The sequence below is a fragment of the Neomonachus schauinslandi genome, chromosome 7, assembly GCF_002201575.2.
Source record: "Neomonachus schauinslandi chromosome 7, ASM220157v2, whole genome shotgun sequence".
Lineage (NCBI taxonomy): Eukaryota > Metazoa > Chordata > Mammalia > Carnivora > Phocidae > Neomonachus > Neomonachus schauinslandi.
The window spans coordinates 102,902,290-102,923,011 of record NC_058409.1 but is presented as its reverse complement, the minus strand read 5'-3'; the positions used below and the strand labels follow the sequence as shown (position 1 = coordinate 102,923,011).

General features: G+C 40.1%; 1 protein-coding gene across 2 annotated transcripts; it reads left to right on the top strand.

Moving 5' to 3' along the window:
* The first annotated feature begins 13,028 nt into the window (after positions 1 to 13,028).
* On the top strand, positions 13,029 to 20,023 carry THG1L (tRNA-histidine guanylyltransferase 1 like). 2 transcript variants are annotated; one of them, XM_021697663.2, is made up of 6 exons: positions 13,029 to 13,219; positions 14,048 to 14,224; positions 14,954 to 15,123; positions 16,160 to 16,248; positions 17,615 to 17,722; positions 18,710 to 20,023. In XM_021697663.2, exons 1-6 carry the CDS (start codon positions 13,029 to 13,031, stop codon positions 18,869 to 18,871), a joined length of 897 nt encoding a protein of 298 aa, XP_021553338.1. In that variant the 3' UTR covers positions 18,872 to 20,023. The 2 variants fall into 2 exon arrangements, with proteins under 2 accessions (XP_021553338.1, XP_021553346.1); XM_021697671.2 differs by lacking the exon at positions 13,029 to 13,219 and having other exon boundaries at positions 14,092 to 14,224; positions 15,049 to 15,123.
* Positions 20,024 to 20,722: the final 699 nt, after the last annotated feature.

The window sequence follows — 20,722 nt, the reverse complement described above, 5'->3', positions numbered from 1 at the left end:
ACCATCTTATCATAAGCTTACTAGTCTTTCAGCCTTCCCAATTGGTAATTATGCATATTCAAATCATTCATAATTTTATCATTGTTTCCTGCTTTTTTCCATGTTGAGCCACAGGAGTCCCTTGTTTATTATAGATACTCAAACACTGCAAACATCTTCTTTTCTGTGAGCCATCTGTTCATTGATATCCTCTGTTGAACAGAATCCTTAATTTAATGCAGTTGCATCCATCATTTTTGTAACTTATAATTTGTACTTTTAGAGTCTTGTTTAAGAAATATTTTCCCGCCCCAAGTATCTCCAAAAAATTCTTTTATATTTTCTTCCATTAGTTTTATAGTTTTACCTTTTATGTTTAAGTCTTTATTCTGTGTGAGATTTTCTTTTATATATGACATAAAATAAGGATCCAAGTTCACTTCCTATCTAGTTATCCTAACAATCTGTGTTTTCTCTGCTACTGAATTCTCTGCCTCCATATACCAAGTAGCCCTATGAAGAAGTCACAGGGAGAGGACTGCAGCTTCCTGCCAAAAGCCATGTAAGTGAATTATGTTGGAAGCAAATCCTCTAGCCCCATTCAAGCCTTCTGATGACTACAGACCCATCTGACATCTTAATTACAACCTCATAAAAGACCCTGAGCCCAAACCAGCCCGCTAGGCTACTCCTGAATTCCAGACTTACAGAAACTATGTGAGACAATACATACTTATTGTTGTTTTAAGCTACTAACCTTTGGGATAATTTGTTACACAGCAAAGGATGACTAATATAGTTTTAATCCTGAATAAAGAGCAAATGGAGCTCTTTGGTCTCTATTACATGGTATCCTACAGTTTCTGTTCCATTACTGTCAGAAGAATCAAAGTTCTAGATTTTCAATTTGAGCATTCCCTAAAATAAGAGTGTAAGATAATTAATAAAGGGGGAAGATGGAAAGAGAGAGAAAGGGAGCTGGGAAAGGAACAAATATTTGAGGTCCCTTACAGTGTGCATACCATGTCTTTTATTATCTTATTTGGTCAAAAGGGCATTTGGTCAGCTGGTAAAAATGTGGTTCTTGCACTTATATTATCTTGGACCTCCTATCACATAAAATCACTATTGACTGAAGCAAAGAGGCCCAAACACTATTGGCTTTGACTTGGTGAGAGATGGAGGTCATAAAAAAGAATGAGGCAAATTTGGAAAATACTGTGAAGGAGACGTACATACATGTTGAATGTAATTTTTTCTAATATTCTTTAAGGTCTTTTATCTCTGATATTCTGAGATATTGGTCCTTTGTCTGGTATACATACTTCTATCTACCCTTCAATAGTCAGCTTAAATGTACCACTCTTTTTTTTTTTTTAAAGATTTTATTTATTTATTTGACAGAGAGAGACACGGCGAGAGAGGGAACAAAGTGGGGGCAGCGGGAGAGGGAGAAGCAGGCTCCCCGCGGAACAGGGAGCCCGATGTAGGGCTCGATCCCAGGACCCTGGGGTCATGACCTGAGCCGAAGGCAGACGCTTAACAACTGAGCCACCCAAGTACCCCTAAATGTACCATTCTTTAAAAAGCCATCTCTAGTTCTCATAGGCAGAGTGAAACATTTTTTTTAATCTGTTTTTTTCCCAGCACTTTCTATATACCTCTATTTTGGAAGAGGGGTGTGGTAATCAATATTGGTTGCCTACCTTTTAACCATTCTCCTTTTTTCCTTACTAACAAAATCCTGCTTTTGTTTAGAAGACACTGTGCCAAGTACTCTTCCCTTAGTCTGAGATAAGTCTAGAGGTGAGCATGTGACCCAGGTTCTATCCACTGAGACATAAGGAGCAGTCTATTGGATGCTTCTGAAGGAACCATTTTCCCTAATAGAAGAGAGAGCAGATAAACAAAGAAAGTTCTTTTCTGTTCATTTCCTTTCTGCTTTAGATGTTATAGTATGAGGACATGATGTCTGTTACTATAGCAGCCATTTTGTGAACATAAGGAGAGATCTCTTTGATACGGTATGAACTGTGAAGCAGAAGTATTAAGTGTTCGAATCCTTAATTGCATCATTGAACTACTGCATGGGCCCTGGAACTTCCAAACTCAACTTCCCTATGTGATACAAGTAAATTTTCATATTGTTGAAGCTTCTCTTAGGCTCCTAGTTATTTACAGCCAGAGCATCCAAATTAATAAAAAAGGAATGAAAGTAACATTTGTTGGGGCGCCTGGGTGGCTCAGTTGGTTAAGCGACTGCCTTCGGCTCAGGTCATGATCCTGGAGTCCCAGGATCGAGTCCCGCATTGGGCTCCCTGCTCAGCGGGGGGTCTGCTTCTCCCTCTGACCCTCTTCCCTCTCGTGCTCTCTGTCTCTCATTCTCTCTCTCTCAAATAAATAAATAAAATCTTTTAAAAAAAAAAGTAACATTTGTTGAACATTTGTGATATACTTTAATTTTTTGTTAAGATGTTTTTCTCCCTAAGTTGTTGGTATAGGGACCTTGTCTTTATTCCTAGCACCTTATATAGTTTCTGATTTAGAATGGCTGCTTAAGAAGTATTTGTGCAGCTGCGCCTGGGTGGCTCAGTCAATGCTCTGACTTGTGATTTCGGCTTAGGTCATGATCTCAGGGTCATGAGATTGAGCTCTGGGTCAGGCTTTACACTGAGTGTGAAGCCTGCTTGAGATTCTCTCTCTCCCTCTCCACTCTGCCCCTCCACCCCCCTGCTTGCTCTCATAAATAAATAAGTAAATAGAAGAAGTGTTTGTGCCATGAATAAATAAATTAACAACTAATTGAATGGATAAATCCATAAACCAATGTTATGGTGTTATTAGGAGGCAGTATAAAAAATTGGTTAAGAGCATAAGCTCTGGCACTGCATTTCTGGCTTCCCATCCTGGCTATACCATTTACTAGCTATGTGACCTTGGACAAATAATTTAATCTCTATGTGCTATGAAATGCGGGTAACAACAGTATATACCTAAAAGAACTGTTGGGAGTATATTAAGTGTTCTACGTAAAGGGCTCAATAAAGTATTTGGCACCTAATAAGCATGTTAGCCATTATTAGAGGAAAATAGAGAAGAGCCAATAATGATTCCAAACTTTCAAGCCTGTTGATTAGGAAAATGAAGATAAATCTGGCCAAAATTCAGTGTGGAAATGGAAAAGATGATGTTCATCTTCAAACATGTATAAAACAAAGCCTAAATATAGTTCAAGAATGAAGATACTTTGGTTGTATTTATATAGTTAGTCAATTCTGATTTATACTGCAGTGACTCATCATGAAATTCTATAATTACAGAATTGTACTCTTAAATGTAATTTAAAGAGGTGATAACTCCCAGACTACATCTATGATGAGTCAGAACGGGGTAGTAATTTGTGAGGTTTTGCCTAAGAACATGTTCTTTTTTTTACTTTTACCCACATTTTATTGAGATATTTGTATTTTTTTATTTTATTTTTTAGTACATTATTAGTTTTTAATGCAGTGTTCAACAGTTCATTAGTTGTGTATAACAGCTAGTGCTCATCACAACATGTGCCCTCCTTAATACCCATCACCTGGCTACCCCATCCCTCCACCCCCCCTCCCTTCTATAACCCTTAGTTTGTTTCCCGGACTCCAGAGTCTCCCATGGTTTGTCTCCCTCTCTGAGTAGTAATCTTCATAAACAAAGTGTCACAGAGAGAAAAAATTTCCTTAAATGGCATGAATCATGCAGTGTCGGTGATGCGGTACGGTTCAGTCTCTGAAATCCTTTGAATTCTCTTCCTAATTTTATGTTTCTTCACATAAGAAAGCACATGGGAATCAATAAGTGTTGAAAGATTAAGATAAACAGAAGCTACATCAGAAATATTTAGGGGTAAAATTCTGGGTATTAGTGCTCAAGAAACCACTTCTGTTCCCCAGTTAGCCAGAACCAATAATAAAAATCAAGCATGGGTAGTTTGTTATGCAGAGTTTTGCTTTTTTTTTTTTTTTCATTGTTAAAATGAAAAAGAAGATCTCATTGAACTCAGATTAGGAAATAATTCTTCCCAAGCAAATTACTCAAAAATTACTTACTGGATTTTCTTTTATCTTTAATTTCCATCACTTAGGAATGAGTAACAGTGTAAGCTAAAAAGAAAGTCAGTTCACATTCCAGATTCCACTTTTAGATTGGCATGAAGATTTCAAATTCTTCAATAAAGCAGCCCAGCCACTGGAAAAAGTTAAATTGAAATATATCTGTCTGTATCAACTCACTACCAACTTATGGCCCATTCAGGTCCAACTCATTATGGGGCACTCAATATGCAGCCTTATAAATAACTCCTACTTATATGGTAGAATTTATACTTCAGTGAACACGACTCTGTCTCTGTATCAATAATAATACCTATAATTATTTCAAGATATCTTAATGTCTTGGCTTTTCTAAAAAGGATTAAAGATCTTTATGATTTAGGACCTCAAAACATTTAATGGATGCCAAATTCTTTTCTTTTTTTTTTATCCATCTCTTCCTTTTAGTCAGCACTGTATATCTGAAATATTAAAATAGATTCTCAGTTGGCTTAGCTGCCTCCAGGCTTTTTCACTCTCATTTATCCTTCATGCCATAGCCAGATTAATTTTCCTAAAACACCATTAGATAGATCAAGGCCAAAGTCCTTACCTTGTACTTAATATCCTCAAGTTTGATTTTGTCTCTTGTAAGATTTTTTTTCCCCACTCTCTACTTTCCATCTCTCTCTTTTTTAAAAGGATTTTATTTATTTGAGAGAGAGAGTGAGCTGGGGGAGGAGCAGAGGGAGAGGGACAAGCAGACTCTGCACTGAGCACAGAGCCCAACATGGGGCTTGATCCCAGGACCCTGAGATCATGATCTGAGCTGAAATCAAGAGTCGGATGCCCAACTGACTGAGCCACCCAGGTGCTCCCCTTCTTTCCATTTCTTTCTGGGTCTCCTCATGTACCTCAATCTACTTTGCATATATTACTCATACTCCTGAATTTACCCAAAGTGTGATCCTATTCTTTCAAGTTCATCTCTTCTATGTGAATTGCTTTTGATCTAACTCAAACCGATAAACAAGATACTGAGTGGGATTTTCCTGCTGTTCTTAAATTATACCAAAGGCCTAAAGCCTAGAACATAAAGTGTGAAGTAACCCACTTCAAAGTTCCAGGAGCCCCTACTAAGCCAGGTACCTCCCTGAAGGGCTTGCTGAAAAAAGCCAGAACCAGACCTGCTATGTCAACTACCTCTCCACCCTGAGTTGATAGAAGAATAGGACTGGGAGGGAGAGAGTTGCCTGCATTTGGAGGAGCTCAGTGCTCTTGACCAACATTTGAATACCAACACTAACATGTTTCACCTACTGGGAAGTTTATTTGAGACAGAGAGAGAGAACACAAGCAGGGGGAGCAGCAGGCAGAGGGAGAGGAAGAAGCAGTCTCCCCCCTGAGCAGGGAGCCTGAGGCAGGGCTTGATCCCAGGACCCCGGGATCATGACCTGAGCCGAAGGCAGACGCTTAACCAACTAAGCCACCCAGGCACCCCTGGCCAAGATTCTTTAAGGGAGTTGCTAACCATCAGTAAAAGAGAACATGAGAGAGCAGTTATTGGGGAAAATGAAGTTATTTATTTACACCCCAATGAATTGAGACTTCTAAAAACCCAATTCCATATACAAAAAAGGAACTTATTGGCTTAATATTTCAACACTTATTTATTGATTGCTTCCCAAGTGCCAGGCACCATTCTAGGCACACAGGATAGAGCTTTGAAAAATATTAAGCAAGGCCCCTGCCCTCCTGGAACTTGTAAGAGTCTAGGAGCAGCACTGGCTCCAGACTCAATGCTAAACTCAATGTCATCAGAAATCATTTTCTCTATCTCTTAGATTTTTTCCTTTTGTATAGGCCTAATTCATGGGCAGGCTCTTCCCTCTTGAAGGCAGTGTGGTCATTTCTAATAGGAAGTAGCATTTCTAATAGGAAGATAATCTGTTTTTCCTAGTCATTCTAGCAGCATGTCAGACTGTCTTATTGACCTCGCTTGGGTCAGATGCACATCTCTGAACCTTACTGGCCAGGTCTCAGTTATTAGTGAGGCCATTATGCAGGTTGGTTATTGCAAAGAGGACAAGCAGAGGCTGAAACCCAGTGTGGTCATACTTACCAAAGCTTTGCAACTATATCTGCTGGAAACAGGGACCTTTTTCTAATTCACACTGAAACATTACAGTGGTCTTGGTCACGTGCTTACCTTGGAGCAAAGGACATATGAGGTATTCCCCACATAAACCAAATGGTCTGGCAGGGGAAGGACAGTTGGGGTGCCATTGCCATAAGACAGAAAGAGGGATGCTGGGATGCTAGGCAGGTAAAAACAATAGCTATCCACTTTGTTTCTTAAAAACATAGCAAGGCAAGTTGGTAGAGTGGAGATACTAGACTTGGCATCAGAAGGACTGGGTTCTAGTCCTAGTTCTGGAAGCCATTAGATATTGGGCAAATCACTTAACCAGTTCCCACAAAGTTTTTTCCTTTCTTATAAAATGGAGAGAATTATTGTTCTGCCTCCCCCACAGACTCATTGAAAGGGAAAAATAGGATAATATATGAGAATATGGTTTGGATACTTGGTAAGCTTCTTACACTTGGAAGACATTTTTTAAAAAAATATTTATTTATTTAATCCTCCCAGTCAGTACCTTGTCCAGTGCCCTTATGCACTGAAGGGGCCCAATAGGTGTTTATTAATTGGCTGATCCATGGTATGTAAACTCACATTATTTTGGGTTGTTTCCAAAATTCTATACAAGTAAAATGTTTTGGCAAAATGTTTATTCAACATTAAATTCAACAATTCCAGGAAGATATGAAGCAAGCTGTCTTTTGACTTCATTATTCAGGTCATAATTTAAATACTGTTTCCTCAGGGAAAACTTCATGGACTATCCCCAGCTGCCCAATCAGGGCAGGGCCTCCAACCCATTTCACAACACTTAACACAATTCTAGTCCAACAGTTAACTTGTGAAACTCTTTGTTTAATGTCCATCTTCCTCAGCTGGCCATGAACTCCATTGTGTAGGCACCGTGGCTGTATTGTTTGCTGTTGCATCCCATTGAGCATAGTACAAAGTAGGAAATTAAGAAATACCTGCTCAATGAATGAGTAAATTTGCAGGATTAAGTGGTAACAAGGTCAAATGGACTAGGAAACATACATCTCAATCCCCCTTTCTGTTCCCTAATATCTTTTTCCAAGCCCTCCAAGTGACCATATCCTCATGACTTCTGGAACTTCTATTAAGTAGAGAAAGAATGGGTAGTTGACAAAAAAGTCCATTTTAGGACACAATTGATGACTATTTAGAAATAAAATCCATTTACTCTGACTTATGTGAGCTGCATCTCAAAGTACAGAACAAATATAGCAATTTTAAGGCCCTGCAATAATTAATTTATTCTAGAATAATAGTTCTAAATTTTATACCCATGTATATCCTGGTATATGCTAATGTTTTAACAGCCTCAAAATCATGACAGAACTAGCAGTCCATTCCTGGAAGTGTATACATTGCTCCCAGCCAGAAATTTGATTAGAGTCGTTCAGAGCAGGAAGGAGACTTTAGAGACAAATTATTCCTTCTTCTTACCCCTCTCCACCCTGAATTTCATTTACATAATGTAGCTCTTAGTACAAATGAAATGAGTCAGCATCAGGGAAGAAAACTGAAATATGACTTCCACACCAAAGGCAATTATTTTTTTCTCTGTCAGTCTCAGTGATAAGTGATCTTCTAAGTAATAGAAATTTTTGGAAATAGAGGTCACTGCCCAGTTAGGTCATAAATATCTGTTGTATGCAGGATTTTAGTTATTTTTAATTGTGGTAAAATACATGTAACATAAAATTTACCACCTTAACCATTTTTAAGTGTACAGCTCAGTAGTGTTGTACATCATTTACACTGTTGTGCAACAAATCTCCAAATTCTTTTTGTCTTACAAAATTGAAATTCTATATCCATTAAACAATAACTCCCCTTCACCCACTCCCCTTATTCCCTAGCATGAATTTGACTACACAACTCATTGAGTTTCCAGAATCATACAGTACTTGTCTTTTTGTGACAAGTGCCCCCCTGCAGCCCCAGCACTGGCCAGGCCTATTACTGAAGGGGCTTAGAGTAGGAGACCCTGGGTCTGCTCTTTCACTCTGCTCCCACTCCAACAATCTGAAATGGAGGTAGGAGCCACAGTCTGTTTCTGAGATCCTCTGCATCCCCTGGGTTGAAGTGTAGGCAAAGCAGAGGCCTTTTTGTGTAATTGGCCTTCCACCTGGTGCTGGGAAGTCTTCTCTCTTCCTGCGTTGGCATGGTACATGGTTATCCTGGGGTCATTTTTAGCACCAGCCTAATCTCCAAGGATCCCTTAGAGAGGAACAGCCATAGCTGCCTTTGGCCCTTCCAGCTCACTCTGTCTCCAAATCTTCTGCAGGAGGGATGACGTTTACTTGCCCAGTGGTCTCAGAGGCTACTCCCAGCTCCAGCCTTCCCACGCCCCAACCTCTGAGCTCCTTCTTATGGAACCAGTGATGATGATGACCTTTTTCAGGCCCTAAAGGCTGAGGGGGACTGCAGTGAGGTATCCCCATCCTTTATTCAGGCATACCACATTGCTGATCCTTCTCATCTACTGGTCTAGGCTGCTTCAGAAACCTCCAAGTGTCATGCAGTCACTGGTTTCTACATTCACATACACCCCCAAACTCAAGGGGAGCAGAAGAGGTAATACCTATCAGGATCTCCCAGTGACTCTCTTGGTACCCTGCTACAGTGACAGCACCAGGAAAACTCTGCAGGTCCCCAGCTGGTAAGTAAGGAAGTAGTCCTCCCTTCTTGCCTGCCTTTGAAGCCTCCCCCATCCTGCTACTACCTGTTCTGGGGGTGGGAGGTGGAGGGACTCAAGGCAGGTGGTGGAGGGCAGTATGGGGAGGGAAGAAAGTAACACCTCCCCTGGAATTTCCAACCAACCCTCTCTCTCTCCTTTTCCTTCTCTGACTTCTTTTCTTATAGACTGGCTGAAGGTGGTAGGAAGAGCAGGCTGGGAGTTAGAGTTCAGGGTACAGGGCCTGTTAGGCTGTGCTTTATAACTCTTGTTGGTTTTTGTGGCAGAAACTTCCAGTTGCCCATGCAATAGCATTCTCCCTTCTTTCTTTCTTTTTTTTTAAGATTTATTTATTTATTATTAATAAATAAATTTATTTATAGAGCATTCACATGCATGCTCTCAAGTGGGGGGAGGGGCAGAAGGAGAGAGAGAGAATCTTCAAGCCCACTCCCTGCTGAGTGGGGAGCCTGATACAGAGTTCGATCCCAGGACACTGAGATCATGACCTGAGCTGAAATCAAGAGTTGGACGCTTATCTGACTGAGCCACCCAGGTACTCCTCCCTTTTTTTGGAAGGAAGGAAGGAAGGGAGGAAGAAAGGAGGGAAGGGAGGAAGGAAGGAGGGGAGGGAGGGAGGGAGGGAGGGAGAGAGGAAATATCCTGTATTATTGGAGTGGCCAAGTGCCCAGATAAAAGAACTACATTTCCCAGGCTCCCTTGCAGTTAAGGAAGAAGGAAGGCTCAAAATACAAATGCAGAAGTTGTGTAGCGTTAGTAAAAACCTGATAAAGAGAGATGATTTGGCTTGGAGGTGTGAGCTTTGCCCTCTTCCCCTTTCTCCTTCTTCCTTCTTGGAACAGATAATGCAGTGGCTTGATAGCTCCAGCTCTGAAGGATAGGAGCCACACTCCATCGTTGGAAAATCCAACCTCGATAGGCAGCTGTGCAGAATAAATGAGATAGTCAATGTAATGTTGCTAGTACAGTACAACGTAAAGTTGCTAGTATTTAATGAATGGTACCTGGTATTAAATGATAAACCTGGGGGAGATCTCAGAGTAGCATTTTTCATAATCACCCCCAAAATGTAAGCAACCCAAATATCTATTCAACAATACAGTGGATAAACTGGTATGGTTATACAATGGGATACTACAGAAGAATGAAGACAAATGAACTACAGTTACACTCCAACTTGGTTGAATCTTCCAAACATAATGTTAATCCAGAGACCAAATGCCAAAGAATATGTACTGAAGATTTCATTTATATAAAGTTTAAAAATGAACATAACTAGGGTGCCTGGCTGGCTCAGTTGGTAGAGCATGCAACTCTTCATCTTGGGGTTGTGAGGTCAAGCTCCACATTGGGTGTAGAGATTACTTAAAAAAAATGAACACAACTAAGTTATAGATGTTAAGAAGGCCATTACCTCTGGAAAGGAGAAGAAGTAATAATTGAAATGGACTCCTGGGAACTGACAATGTTCTCTTTTTTGAGTGGGTGCTGGTTACATCGTGTTTTGTGTACTTTTCCATATGTATGTTCATTTTCAATAAAAATATTTTTTTCCAATAAAAGGATTTAAAAAGAAGAGAGTTGACACAAAGAAAAATATTTTAAAAATAAGGTAGCATATGTAAATGACAAAATTCACAAAGGTTGTATATGAATAAATTATGTTTGAGAATTAAGGGATTGGATGACCCATGTACCTTTATTATTTGAGGATTCAGTGAAGTACTCAATAATTTGTACAGGTAGAAACTACTGTATAGCTGGCGAATAAAAACAGAGAAAGAGAGAGAGAAGAGGAGGTAGTATGAGGAGTGGCTAAGAGCATAAGCTCTGTAGTTAAAATGCCTGGTTTGGAATTCTCGCATCACCACCTGTTGGTTCTGTGACCTTAAGCAAGTTACTTAACCTCTCTCTACTCAATTTCCACATCTGTAAAATGGTAATAATGGTAGCACCTATTTCCATGCTTCTCTCCTAGCTTCTGGTGATGGCTGACAATCCTTGGCCTTCCTTGACTTGTAGATGCGTCATTCAAATCTCTGCCTCCTTCTCCACATGGTTCTTCTCTTCTGTGTGTTTCTGTTTTCTCTGTTCACATGGGCACTCATCATATTGGATTAAGGGTCCACCCTAATGACCTCACCTTAATTGATTACATCTGCATTCACTGTACCTTGGGTTAGGACTCCAACATACTTTTTTGGGTGACACAACCCAGAACATGTAGAAAAATTGGAAAAATAATAAATACCCGTATGACCACCACTGGATTCAGTAATTGTTAGTATTTTGCCACTTTTTCTTCATGTATCCCCTAAGATTAAAGTTATTCTTCTGCCTAACCACACTGCTATTGTTGTGCCAGTAAAATTAACAATAATTCCCTATTATCAACTAATATACAATTGCAGTAGATTGCATTATTGTTCAAAATTACTCACTTTTTACTTCCCTGTGGGAAGACAATACATCCCTGCCCTATAAGCTTTGCAGTTGACTATATTTGTAATATGTTTTAGCAAACATAATGTGCGCAGCAAGATGTACCCTGTAGTACAGAAGCCATTTGAATCATTGCCTGGGTTTTGGAATGAGAAGACACATAGTTCAGAACATCTGCCAGGAGCATAGCAGTAGCCAGCCAGGAGCATAGCAGTAGCCAGCTTAGGAGCCTATGAATGACTTGAGCAAGAAATAAATATTTGTTTTGTAAGCCACTAAAATTTAGAGCTGTTTGTAACTGCAGGTTTTCCTGGTGCATTTAGAGCTAGTTTTAATATTTTTGGGGCCAGTATGCATTCCAGATTTTCACGTTGTATTTGGTTTTTATGTCTCTTAAATCCCTTTTATTATGGAACAGTGTCCTACCTTTTCCCATCCTTCCTTCATTTCACTTTTTTTTATTCTTAATGAAATTTATCTTTTTAAGAAGTCAGGTTAGTAATCTTATAAAAGACCCCACACTGTGAATTTGTGTGATTATTTCCTTTTGGTGTGTTTTAACTTTTTCCTCTAAGTACTTCCTGATCTTGGTTGCAAATTGACATCACCTTGGAATATTATTTTATCAGTTGTGTGTATATCCATACTACAAATGGCAACCATCATGTCCTTTGATGCTCACATTAACTTTAGAGGGAAGCAAGGGAGGAACTGGTGTCTCCACTTAACAAAGGGATCTGAGAGAAAAGTAACTTATGTTAGGTCACCTAGTAAGTGGCAGAGCCAGGGCATAAATCCATGACATTCCCATCCTTCCTTTATTCCTGTTGTTTTGAGGTAGTTTGAGAGATATAGATATAGATGTAGATATACGTTTGTTTCTCTCTATCCCTGATTGGATATACAAGCAACTAGTAACAGCGATTGTCTGAAGTACAGAGTTAGGAGTCAGTGAGAGACTTTTTCATCATGTATTCTTTTGTATTACTTGAATAATTTTCGTGAGGGTAAAAAAATAATTAGGTACTGAATTCAAAAAACCATTAAAATACTAGGGTTTAATGTTACTATTATCTACCAGCAAAAAGAAAAAATTGGGTGTTTGTGAAAAAGTTGAGTAAATTAATTTAGTTCGTCCATGTGTTCGAATAAGAGCCTATTTTTCTTCTTAAAATCGCCCTTCGGAATATTTAATAACATTGGAAAGTGCTCAAGGTAAGTGGAAAAATATACAAATTACATAGGTGTATGATTACAATTTTATGTGTTCCCTGTGTAAACATAGATATACAAAGAGAAAAGAGACTGGAAGGAACCATCCATAATGCTTCGAAGCGAGAGGGGTGATAGGAAGTATTTTCTTATATTTTTTGGTATATTCCACATTTTCTTCTTTAGGAAGAAAAAAAATCACAACTAAACTTTCAAACTTGGTCAGAAAGGAATTTTTTATAACTTCGTAGGCTGACCTGCACGACGGGAGGAGAAAAGCGAAAAATCGTGTGTACAGCGAAGGGAAGAATGGAACCCTCCTTCCACCCTCGGAGGTGGATTAAGGACTACAAGGAGAGTCGAGAGAGATGCCGGCCTCCACTACGGCTAGAGCGGCCACTAAGAGACACCGGAACTTCCGGGGCGGGGCTCTGTTGGTCGTTCACCTTCCGCGGGGCGAATGTGGCCTTCTTGCAACGTAAAAGTTCGCGATTTCTGGATCGGCACTTCCGTCACTCTGAGACGGTGTTTGAAGGTGGGGGCTACCATGGCAAAGAGCAAATTCGAGTACGTGCGGAACTTCGAGGCTGACGACACCTGCCTGGCCCACTGCTGGGTGGTGGTGCGGCTGGACGGCAGGAATTTCCATCGGTGAGTGATTTCGGCTCTCGGCCACATGTTGTGCCCGCGCTTCCTGGGACTCAAACACCGCTGACCACAGCGCTCACGGTTACCGGGTAACGCGACAGCCAATGAGCGCGCGGCATTGAGCATTCCCCCGACGTGCTGGCTACGACAGGCCTGAACGCCAGCTGGTTTGAGTAGTTAAACTGAGGCAGAGTGGGCTCGTGGTGAGCCGCCGGCCTGAGTGCCGGTGAAAAGAGACCTGTTAGCAAGGCCGTGATGGAAAATGTCACTCCCTGGTGCAGTATTTCATCTCTTCAGCCGAATGCTTGGCTATTTCGTTAGCTGTTTTTGAGGGCTGACTGTTCAGAGGCCTCTTGAGGTCTTGCTGTGGGCCATACTTTACAGTATGTTTTTGTTTCATTATTAGTAACTGGCTGCATCGACTGGACTCGAGGAAACGAGTCAGAAAAAAGGGAGAAGTGTAACAAATATGGGAATTTAATTCTTAAGTGTTATTTTAATAATGGTTATTATAACTAACATTTATTGAGCACTTCCAAGGAGCCAGGTGTAGTTACATTTTTTACCTCTCTAATCTTCAGAACAGCCCTATGAAGTAAGTATACTTTTATCTCCATTTCACAGAAAAGGGAATGGAGACTTAGCAGTTATACCCCTTTTTCTCAGGGCAGGAAAAAACTGGAGTTCTTAAGGAAATGAGTCAGGTTGTGGCTAGTAGACTTACAGCACTATTACATATCTTCCTCTCTATGCAGTCTTTTTGATATGTGGTGTTAAGGACAAACTCTCTTCCATTCATGCCCCTTTCCCTCTACTCTTCCCTCTATGAAGGTTTGCTGAGAAACACAACTTTGCAAAACCTAATGACAGCCGTGCTCTCCACCTAATGACCAAATGTGCCCAGACTGTAATGAAAGAACTGGAGGATATTGTGATTGCATATGGACAGAGTGATGAGTACAGCTTTGTGTTCAAGAGGAAAAGCAATTGGTTTAAAAGAAGAGCGAGGTAATTCCATGGCCTAGCTTCTTCAGAATATTTCCTACCAGCATTTGGTTTTTGCTCTTTTTAATTTCTGACTTACAGACTGCAGATAGAGTCTGCAGTATTTGCAACTGCAGAATGTCTATTTTCTGTCTATTTTCTGTACTTCATCTGATAGGTGAACATCACATATGCCTCTTTATCTGTTTCTTTCCCCTCCATTCCTCATCACCTTAGCTTCTAGATAGATCTGGCACTTAATATTAAGACTAGAAACCGAGACCATTAGAATATTATAATATTAATGATTTATAGGTTGGCTCTAGCCAGTGACAGCCTGTATGTGCATTACAGTATTGCTTAAATTTTTAATTAAGGAGGGTCTCAAAATAGACAAATTAGATATTTCATTTGGCAGTATATTGAAACTCTCACAGAAAACAAAGCATATAATGAATTGGTATGTTTTTAAAACAATGGTTCCCTTCCTTCCAAGACTAAAAAAACCCAAAACCTCTTGAACCATAAATTCACATCACATCCTACAGAGAAAAATTTGGTATCAGTAAGTTACTGATAGGACTGGAGAGGGGCGGGCTGCTTAGTTTTTCTTGGCCCAACACATTTTATCTCTTGGCTTGCTGAATAGTTTGTGTAATCACTCTGTTGCACCCGCAGGTCCTGTCATGGTTTTGAATTAATATCATGCATTTTCTCTTTTCTTGCTCCACCCAATGGCCTTACTTTTGCAAGTAAGTTCATGACTCACGTGGCTTCCCAGTTCGCCTCCAGCTATGTGTTTTATTGGCGAGATTACTTTGAGGACCAGCCCCTTCTTTATCCCCCAGGCTTTGATGGAAGAGTCATAGTGTATCCTAACAACCAGACCTTAAAGGACTACCTCAGTTGGCGGCAAGCAGATTGTAAGTAAAACCAAATAAACAGATGTAGTTAAAACCACCAATTCCATACATTAGAGGTTGTGATTTGGTTCAGTTTTGGTGCATGTGTATTTTGTTCAGAATGCAATATTTCAGGTTTTTTTAATTAGTTGAAAACAATCGAACAGTTGGGAAATTTATGTAAATACTTCCTTATTCCAGTTTTTTTTGGGAAAAATCAGAAGACCTGGCAATACTAGGTCATCATTCCGACTTAGTATTGGACATAACGTGTGCCGGGCAGTGACTGCTGTCTACACACACACACACACACATACACACACACACGGAAGCCAATGTGCCATAGTCCTCTACCATTCTCTCTTGTTCTCCAGGGGTCACCTACTCTGCTTTATGCTTTTTTTTTTTTTTTTTTTTTTAAAATTTTTTTTTTTTTTGCGAGAGAGAGAATGAGAGACAGAGAGCATGAGAGGGAAGAGGGTCAGAGGAAGAAGCAGACACCCTGCTGAGCAGGGAGCCCGATGTGGGACTGGAGCCCGATGTGGGACTCGATCCCGGGACTCCAGGATCATGACCTGAGCCAAAGGCAGTCGCTCAACCAACTGAGCCACCCAGGCGCCCTCTGTTTATGCTTTTATGTTCATGGTGGCCTCAGTGGGTGATTTGAGTTGTGACCCCTGCCTTACATGACTATGGTGACATGTTTGTGAGACTTACTCATTTGGTGTATCTTGATTTTGCCAGGAGAAGAACTGGGAAAGTGCTAGGAATAATCTAAATCAAATAACTTTGAAAGTACTCCTAAGTGTAAATTTCAAGTTAACCAGTTTATGTAAAGCATAACTGAAATGACAGAATAAAACTTTTAGGAAATAAGTTTGTTTATACTTGACCACCTCCCCCCGCCATGTTCCCAGTATATGGTTCTGGGCATATCACTAAATGTCTCTGCGATCTCTCTACTTTAGAGAAGAGGGGAAGAGTTCTAATATTCTTTGAAGTGCAAATACTGAATAAAAATTATGTACGTATAAACAGTGCTACTCTGTTCTCACAGGTCACATCAATAATCTGTATAATACAGTTTTCTGGGCACTTGTACAACAGTCTGGACTAACACCAGTACAAGCCCAAGAGAGATTACAGGTATAAGATCTTACTGCATTAATACTTAGCTGGGGGCGGTTTTCTATACTCTTCCATGGCATTTTGCATTCTTTTAAAGCTCTCTTTACTGCTTTGTTTTGAGAGGATATAAAAAACTAGTAGCAGCTTTGCTGCTTGCTTGCTCTGTGACTGTGGGTGAGTTACTATCTCTCCCTGGGACTTAGTGTCCTTAGCTGGAAAATGGAGTTAGTGATACTGGCTCTACCTTCCCACATGGTAATGCTTGGCTGGGGCTGCATATTGGTTGCCTTCTTTAGACGGGGCATGTGCTCTTCTTTTTCATCAGTCCCACTTGGCCTCTTCATCATTGCCATTCCCTGCTGGGTATGTGCATCAGTAAGAGTGGAAGCTCTGGGAGTCCAATAATTGTACTCAGGGACTTCTGTTTAATTTTCTCTTCTCTGCCTTAGTTCTTTATTTTTTTTTTTTTTAAGATTTATTTATTTGTGAGAGAGAGAAAGTGTGAGCAAGCAGGGTGAGAGGCAGAATCTTGAGCAGACTCCCTGACGAGCAGGGAGCCTGATGTAGGGCTCAGTCCCAGGACCCTGAGATCATGACCTGAGCCAAAATCTAGAGTCAGATACTTAACCAACTGAGCCACCCAGGTGAAACAGGAAATAATAGTTCCCACCTCATAGGTTTATGGTGATAATTAAGTGGCATGATGCATGTAAAACACATAGCATAGTACAAAGCACATTGTAAGTACTTTAATATAAACACTGGCTTTCATCATTAGATGACAGCGCTGCTTATGGGATGACTAACTCTGAAATGAGGTGATGTGTTGTAACGGCTCCTAACTCAGAGCCTGGTACGTTGCAATTACACGATAAATGGTGCTCATTAACGATGATGATGAGGATTTACAGATACCATTAATAGGAATACTGGTAGATTTATCCAGAGTTTGGAAGAGCCGAGTTTAGATTTTGTTTTTTCTTAGAAGAATAAAAGCAATTTTTAGCCTTAGGCAATTTATATAATCTTTCTAAGCTTCAGAGTTGTGTTCTTTCAAATGGAGATGGTAATGAGGGTCAAATAAGATAACATAATGTATGTAGTACAGAACAGGTGCTCTTACTGCTAGTTCCTGTCACCCTATCACAGTTGTGACTTTTGAAGCCAGTTATTTGCTACAGACGACAATTTTTTGAATTTATACATCTAAATAAGATTTAAACTGCTCTTACAATGCAGATTCATTAGTATCTATAAGAGGTTTGATAAAACCCTTCCACTTTTTGATTTGTTTGTGGAAATTTAGATAGAGGGTAGAATGGATAGGTAGGATTAGGGCAGAGAGCAGACATAAAAATCTGTTTTTGTCTTTTTATTTTCTCAGGGAACTCTTGCAGCAGACAAGAATGAGATTTTGTTTTCCGAATTCAACATCAACTACAACAATGAGCCTCTGATGTATAGGAAAGGGACTGTGTTGATATGGCAGAAGGTAATGCTGTTCTGTCCAAAGAAAAATGGAGGTCAGAAAGACCAAAGCCTGTGCCCATCCCAAGCTTTGTCTGGCCTACCACATGTATGCAGATGTGATTCCAGTCACTAACAGGAATTAGATCTTTTTAAAAATGAAATGCTGTATATTATTTTGGATGCTTTTTGTGTCAGGGCTAATTTTGTCAGTTTGCTAGTGATCTTTGTGGTCTAAGTGGCATCACAGATTTTAGAATTAGTACACTTACTTTTCTGTGTCCTAAGCTCTCCAAAATAAAACCCTATAAAGGGGTACACTGCAGATAGAAGGATTTTTGCATTCAAAGAACATTTCTTCCACACTGGATAATACCATTAAATAGCCCATCCATCCCATGACAGCTATAATATGAGGCAGTAGAAGATGTTGTATATGAGGATTCTGTCACTTGCAGAATATTCTGGAGATTCCCCAGATATTCATACTTACCAAATATTCTATAATAAGTCTGTACATTTACCTAAATTCTTAATTCCACCAATATTTTCTCTCTGTACCAGCTTCTGAGCATAATGATTTCTCTAAATTTATCTCCTTCCATGTAAAGTAGTTTTTCTTTTTAATGAATGTTTTCACGTGTTAAATGGTGCCTTAAGAATTAGTCAGCTTATTAGTATTTTTAAGGCACATTTGCTCTTTAGCACAGGCTTAGATACTTCTTCATGCAGATGAGAGAGCAGAATTACCTTTAATTCTATAGTTATTGCTAATAAGGAACATGGAATCACTCCTTGGTTCCTAAGATCCTTTCAGAATATAGCAACATAACTTTGTAGAAGTTTTTAATTGTAAACAAATTCATAGATGTTGAGATATGTGTACCTGTATATCTACCTGATAAATATATATCACTCAGAAGTATATAAAGTAAAAGTAAACTTCCCGCATATCCCCCTCTTCTCTCCCAAACCCAGTTAACAGTGTCAGTATTTTAACTTTTACCTATAGGTGGGTGAAGTCACAACAAAAGAAGTTAAACTGCCAGCAGAAATGGAAGGAAAAAAGATGGCGGTGACCCGGACCAGGACAAAGCCAGTGCCTTTATATTGCGATATAATCGGGGATGCTTTTTGGAAGGAACATCCAGAGATCCTGGATGAAGACAGCTGATCCTTTGCTTTTTAGCCCTGGCATGCTTAACCATGCAGGACCCCCTAAGTCTCCTGGCCTTAGGTGCCCTAGGAACCCTGCTACGAAGGACAGTGTGCTAGTAGTGACACGACTGGTTCGAAAGGGAGCAGGGAAAGAAGGGGCGGTAGGGGTGGTTATCTTGTTCTGCTTTAAGTAGAACCTTTTTTTTTTTTTACAATGTTGGAACATGGTTCCTTCTGTAGAAGTGCATTTTTTTTCTTAATCGTGGTGCTATTTTTATAAAGCAAGAACTATTTTATGCTAGGCAGAATGAATCATTTTTAGATTGTGGCATAAGTCTTATAAAAACTTGTCAAGCTTTTTCCACCTATGACAGAACATGAATCCAAACTTTACTCTCAACCACCTGTTCTTAACTACAAAATGCACTAACCTTGAAAATCTCACCTTTCCTACCCGTGTACTTTGACCTGGAGATAAATAATAGGTTGGTGGCTGCATGATGCCTCTGAATTCAGGAATTCCAGGGAGAATCAGGGTTTTGTGCCAGTTTCCAAGTTGGCAACTTTGGCTGAACAAATTTGTGGTTTGGAAGACCTTGTGTAAACATTCCATAGATTGATTTTGTGGAGTTGTCAGCATGATCATTGTCTCACCAAGGGTATTTTCAAGGCCACTTAACCTCTTTCTAAAAAGAAAGAGAATTATGTGTATATGAGAAAAAAAAGTGTGAGAATGAATGATGAGGAAAAAACATTGATTCCGTGTCCTCTAAATACTTCAGTTTTAAAAGTTACCTTCCTGCTGGACTTCCTGAAAAGGATTCTCAGGTAGCCTCTATGTAATCAGAATACTGACATTTGAATGAGCGGAGTGGTCAACACTCCCCTTGGGGGCACAAGTGGCAGGTGTCCTGGGCACCTAATAGTTCCACCTGCTGATGGGCCAGTGTAGATGGGGGAGGAGCAGCATAGAGTAGCAGCAGTAATGGCACATTGCCAAGTTGCTGGCCTCTGAAGTGAGGATAGGTGGTGAGAGAACTCACATTGCCTGTTGTCCTCGTGTCATATTTCAGAGGAAGATTATTTGGCTCTATTAAGAATTAATCAAGGGCGCCTGGGTGGCTCAGTTGGTTAAGCGACTGCCTTCGGCTCAGGTCATGATCCTGGAGTCCCGGGATCGAGTCCCGCATCGGGCTCCCTGCTCGGCAGGGGGTCTGCTTCTCCCTCTGCCCTCTTCCCTCTTGTGCTCTCTGTCTCTCGTTCTCTCTCTCTCAAATAAATAAATAAAATCTTTAAAAAAAAAAAAAAAGAATTAATTAAGGGGCGCCTGGGTGGCTCAGTCGGTTAAGCATCTGCCTTCAGCTCAGGTCATGATCTCAGGGTCCTGGGATCGAGTCCCGAGTCAGGCGCCCTGCTCAGCGGGGAGTCTGCTTCTCCCTCTCTCCCTCCTGCTCTCCCTGCTCGTGCTCTCTCTCTGACAAATAAAATCTTTAAAAAAAAAGAACTAATTAAGTGGCAGCCTACACTTTAGTGCCTGGTCTTGCATTACAGAATTTACAGCCACAAAGAAAATGTACTTTTGAAGGCAACGGCTGGTCTCCTCCTTCACTAATTGATACCTCATCTGTCAGAATCATTTTTTTCCCTTCCTGTTCTTACTACACAGGAAGAGGAGATTTGGTACTTGTTTGGTAATTGATAAAATCTCTGGAAAAAAAAAAATAAAGGTTTCCACTCCCTTGGCGTAGTTTTTCATTTATTTTTCTCATACAAATACAGTATATGAATCCAACTTTTGTATATATGTGTCTTTACATAAGCCAGGATAAATGTACCTTCATCACAGCAGTGATTCACAGACTTCTGC

What these genes read in the sequence shown, in the direction of transcription:
- THG1L (XM_021697663.2), top strand. Translation starts at nt 13,029, where the DNA reads ATGTGGCCTTCTTGCAACGTAAAAGTTCGCGATTTCTGGATCGGCACT. An exon ending in GACGGCAGGAATTTCCATCG is followed by an intron (nt 13,220 to 14,047) that starts GTGAGTGATTTC and finishes CCCTCTATGAAG; the next exon opens with GTTTGCTGAGAAACACAACT. An exon ending in TGGTTTAAAAGAAGAGCGAG is followed by an intron (nt 14,225 to 14,953) that starts GTAATTCCATGG and finishes TACTTTTGCAAG; the next exon opens with TAAGTTCATGACTCACGTGG.